Source organism: Hemicordylus capensis, chromosome 1 (assembly GCF_027244095.1).
Source record: "Hemicordylus capensis ecotype Gifberg chromosome 1, rHemCap1.1.pri, whole genome shotgun sequence".
Taxonomy (NCBI): Eukaryota; Metazoa; Chordata; class Lepidosauria; order Squamata; family Cordylidae; genus Hemicordylus; species Hemicordylus capensis.
In genome coordinates, this window is record NC_069657.1 from 144603151 (window position 1) to 144607986 (window position 4836).

General features: G+C 45.1%; 1 protein-coding gene across 1 annotated transcript; it reads left to right on the forward strand.

Annotated features, from left to right (window-relative positions):
• The first annotated feature begins 500 nt into the window (after nucleotides 1-500).
• Nucleotides 501-1445, forward strand: LOC128326768 (olfactory receptor 5F1-like). The gene has a single exon (XM_053254310.1). It carries the CDS (start codon nucleotides 501-503, stop codon nucleotides 1443-1445), a length of 945 nt encoding a protein of 314 aa, XP_053110285.1.
• The last annotated feature ends 3391 nt before the right edge of the window (nucleotides 1446-4836 follow it).

The window sequence follows — 4836 nt, forward strand, 5'->3', positions numbered from 1 at the left end:
ATCCCTGGTGACCCCAAACCAGGCTTCATCGGTTTGAAATCAAACCAAGCCAGGCCCCTCATTTGGGGTGCCCAAACAAAACATGTCTTGAACATGCCTTTGGTTTGGACCTGAATGGAACCAGGCAAACCGGTTTGATGCACGTCCCTTGAAGGATTGTCTGTGGGGAAGGCAACGTTTCGGAAGCCATCCCACCACCTAACCGCCTGCTATGTCATGTAAATGGCCGTAATCATTATTTATTACAGAAAATTGATAGATATTTTTACATTTCTACATTGTTACATCTAATTTTTATTCTATTTCTAGATCTGCTTTATAAAGACTCTTCACCACAGAGCCTAAAAGGATCAAGCAACTACATGTTCAAAATGAGAACAATTTTCATCCCTTATTAATTGCAAAGTTTTACATGCTTTTGGCTATGACATATGTATGTATGAACTCCTAGTCACTCATTCTAAGAATTATAGGAATCATTCTCCTGTTCTACATTGGAAATGCCTGTGGAAAACAACACTGTTGTATCCGAGTTCATTTTTCTGGGATTTACAGATCAGTTAGAATTGAAGATTCCCATTTTCATGTTATTCCTGCTGATCTACATTGTCACTGTGGTGGGCAACCTGGGAATGATTGTGTTGATCAGAATGGACCCTCAGCTTCATACCCCCATGTATTTTTTCCTCTGCAGCTTAGCTCTCCTAGATTTTTGCTATTCCTCCAACATCACCCCCAAGGCCTTGGAAAATGTCATGTCAGAAAGGAAAACCATTTCTTTTGTGGGATGCTTCATCCAGATGTACTTCTTTGTTGCTCTAGCAAGTACAGAGTTCATCCTTTTTGGATTGATGGCGTATGATCGTTATGTGGCCATCTGCAACCCTCTGCTGTACACATCTATCATGTCCCACATCAGATGCATCAAGATGGCAGGTGGAGCATTTACAGCTGGCTTCCTGAACTCAATTATACATACCACTTTGGTAGGTACTTTGTCTTTCTGCCAGTCAAATGAAATCAACCATTTTTTCTGTGAGATTCCCCCACTCCTCAAGCTCTCATGTTCAGACACCTCTGTGACGGAAGCACTCGTTTTCATTTGTGCTGGAACCGATATGTTGGGCTCTCTCCTAATAATACTGAGTTCCTACACTTACATCCTTTTGACAGTGCTCCAGATGAATTCAGCTGAGGGCCGCCGAAAAGCCTTTTCTACATGCATCTCCCATCTTATAGCTGTAACCATATTCTACGGAACTGGTATTTTTGTCTATTTGCAACCACGTTCAAATTATTCAGAGGATCAGAATAAGGTTGTTTCTGTGTTTTATGCATTTGTCATCCCAATGCTCAACCCTTTAATCTACAGCCTGAGGAACAAAGAGGTGAAGGCTGCACTGAAGAGAGTAATGAATAAGAACACATTTGCCCATTTCCTGTGACTATTCAATCAACAGATTGTCAAATCACATAGATTAAATCTGAGATAACTTCAACATCCAGCGGTCTAGCTGTTGTAATTTGTCACAGAAACAAATAAGGGTCTTTTAGAACCATAAAGGTTAACTAATTTATTCTGGCATAAAGTTTCTAGACTATTTAAGTACATGCCCCATTTAAGAAGAACTGTCATCCAAAGGAATGTATCTCACGTGTGATAGCTCTAAGAACCCTATAATCTCTACCCAAAAGAAGGTATTCATTATCACTGTTATCACAATCATCACTAATATCATCCCTTTGATGCTCAAAGTTGGAAAGAACCCTTGAGGAGCTAACAGGAAAAATATGGTGTCCATGTGTATTAACTGAAAAAATTCATCTTCATTAGACTTACTATCAGTGAGATACTATCCACCCCCAGCACAGTACCTCCAGTGACTGTTGCTGGTGTCTATCTTATGTTTCTTTTTAGATTGTGAGCCCTTTGGGGACAGGGAGCCATCTTATTTATTTGTTATTTCATTCATTCATTCTATTTCTATACTGCCCTGAGCCATTTTTGGAAGGGTGGTATAGAAATCAAATTAATAATAATAATAATAATAATAATAATAATAATAATAATACTGAATCTGGAATATTGAGCTGTCAGATCTTCCAGATGGTTGCACTTCAGGAGACTACCACACCACTTTTATTTGTATAAATCTGACAGACCATGGAACTTCTCAGAGGAAAATTGAGAATAGGGATGTGCAAGCCAGCTTGAGGTTGAGCCGGCTTGCACTTGAACTGGCCTGGCTCAAGAGCTCACCCTTCAGCTGTACCGAGCCCAATTTGGCTCAAGGTTGATCCAAATCTGTCAGTCCAGTCCAGGGCTGGTTCAGGGTTTTTGTTTTTTTTTGGTGTGTTTTCTAAACAGAAAAATGGTGCACTTTCCACCATTGTGGGGCTTTGGGGGGTGCTGCAGCCATGGGCCCCCCTGAGGTCCCCTCTCCCCCCACTGGCCTCACCTGGTCTAAAATGGCCCATTGCATGACCCGGCCATGCAAATGGCCAGTGCACATGTACGGCAGCCTCTAAAATGGCCATCGCCAGCACAGAGAGGCATGGAATGGGCCGTTACCCTAACCCTAAGAGCCCCTGGTGGCGCAGTGGTAAAACTGCCGCCCTGTAACCAGAAGGTTACAAGTTTGATCCTGACCAGGGGCTCAAGGTTGACTCAGCCTTCCATCCTTCCGAGGTCGGTAAAATGAGTACCCAGAATGTTGGGGGCAATATGCTAAATCATTGTAAACCGCTTAGAGAGCTCTGGCTATAAAGCGGTATATAAATGTAAGTGCTATTGAGACCAGGGCGAGGCCAGTGTGGGGAGGTGGAACCTCAGGAGACCCCACCTGGCGGACATGGCAACACCCCCCAAAGCCACACAATGGCAGTATGTTGGCCATTTTGTCCCCCCCCTCCCCCCAAAGCCAGGCCCGAACCAGTTTCAACTTGAGCCAGACTGAGACTGGCTCTAGTGTGCACAGAACTGGACGGGACCTGGTTCAGGTCGAGTCCAACTCTATAGTTAATAAAGAGATGGTTTTTGAAGCAAGAACATAGCTTGCCACAGCCCTCAGTCCCATCCCTGAAGCTCACCCCCAAAGGCCAGCCCCCTTTGGAGGTTGGCTTCAGCAGCCACCTACAAGCGGCCTCCGGTCAGCTGCACTAATGGCTGTGCCTTTGTCACATCCCTTGCCTTTATAGCTACAATGGCTGCCAGCCCCTCTTTCTAGAAACAGATCCAGCTGAAAGTTGTTACAATTATCCAGAAGACAGGTAGGTAGCCCACAAAGCAACAGCAAAAAGCACAGCAGAGTCCCTTTGCCGGCAGATCTTACAGTTGTCCTTGGCTGTCCAGTGATGAGAAACCAATTAAGAAAAGCTGGGGAATATGCCTCTTATGTAAGAGGGCAGTACTAATGGTCACATAAGGCAGATTCCTATGCATGTATGAATGTTTTCACTTACATAATGCCTAAATTTAGGAGCATAAGAAGTTGCCTAATATTGAGTCAGAACATTAGTCCATCTAGTTCAGTATTGTCTACATGGACTGGAAGTGGCTCCCCAAGATTTCAGGCAGGAGTATTTCCCAGTCCTACCTGGAGATGCCAGGGATTGAACCTTGGAAGGGCTGGCCTTAGGCTCAGAGGCTGCTCAGCTGAAACCTGCCGGGGCACCCCACCCCAAGACCCAGGCATCCTTCCTGTCACCTGCTTGCTTACTTTTTTTCTCCAGTGCAGGTGAGTGTACCTTTCAGGTAGGCAGGCAAGCGAGCAAGCAAGTGCTCCCTGTCTCCTGCCTGCCCTCCTGGCCACCATCTCCCAATGTGCACCATCCCACATGGGCAAAGGGTGCAGCCTATTGCCACCCCTGCCAGCTTGGCACTCTAGTTGACTGCCTAGTTTGCCTAGTGGGCTGACCAGCCCCTCTGCATGCAAAACAGATGCTCTGCCATTAAGCTAAGGTTTCATTTATGTATTGCCTTTTGTCCAAGGAGTTTACAACCATAATAGAAATAATAAAAACATAAAAAGGTCTTTAAACATGCACTCAGGCCTCTTGTGTTACATCCACTGCTATAAGCTGCTCCTTTATTGATCTATAGTGCCCATGCAGGAGAGAGCTGGGCAGTCTGCAGCTCCTGGCTCTTCGTAATGACAGAAGTGTTAATGAAGTTATGCAGGCTCTGAGAGGAGGAGCGGGGGGAGGAGGAGGAGGAGAGGGAGGAAAATGAAACACCCAAGGCAATAAATCGTGAACAGCAATACTGCAGTGCCCAGATGGTTCTAGGACCATCCATGCTGCTGTATCCTTGATCTTCCTTGGTGTTGTCCTTTGGTTCTATCTTCTCCCACTGAGGATCTCTGAGGCAAGGGAATGGGGCTGAGAATGTGGAGTTCAGCTCATATGGAGGCAATGCATTAACAATGGTGAACATTTGTAATTTCTGAAAGCTTATAGCAACTTATATAAGTGTGCTTCCAACCCACAATTAGCCATCTTAAATTTTAAAGAAGAATGTAAGAAGACCACTTGACCACAGTTCATTACCACCAGCTGAATGATACATATGTTTTACTACTGGAACATCACAAGGTAGCTGTCTGCCCCAGCTATTATCACAAGGTAGCTGTTCGCCCCAGCCATTCTGAAATTAAGCACAAGGCTATTGGGGCTTCATCATTGGTTGGAGGGTTTAGTGGGTGGGCCCAGCATGCTCCTTCTGCTGGCCCATTCTAAATCCCTCAGTCTGGTGCTAGTAAGCAACTTGGTGAGAGCTCCATGGTTGCTGCTCTGGATGTGTAGGCCTTTGTGGGCCTGTCAGCAGTTGCAGTGGCA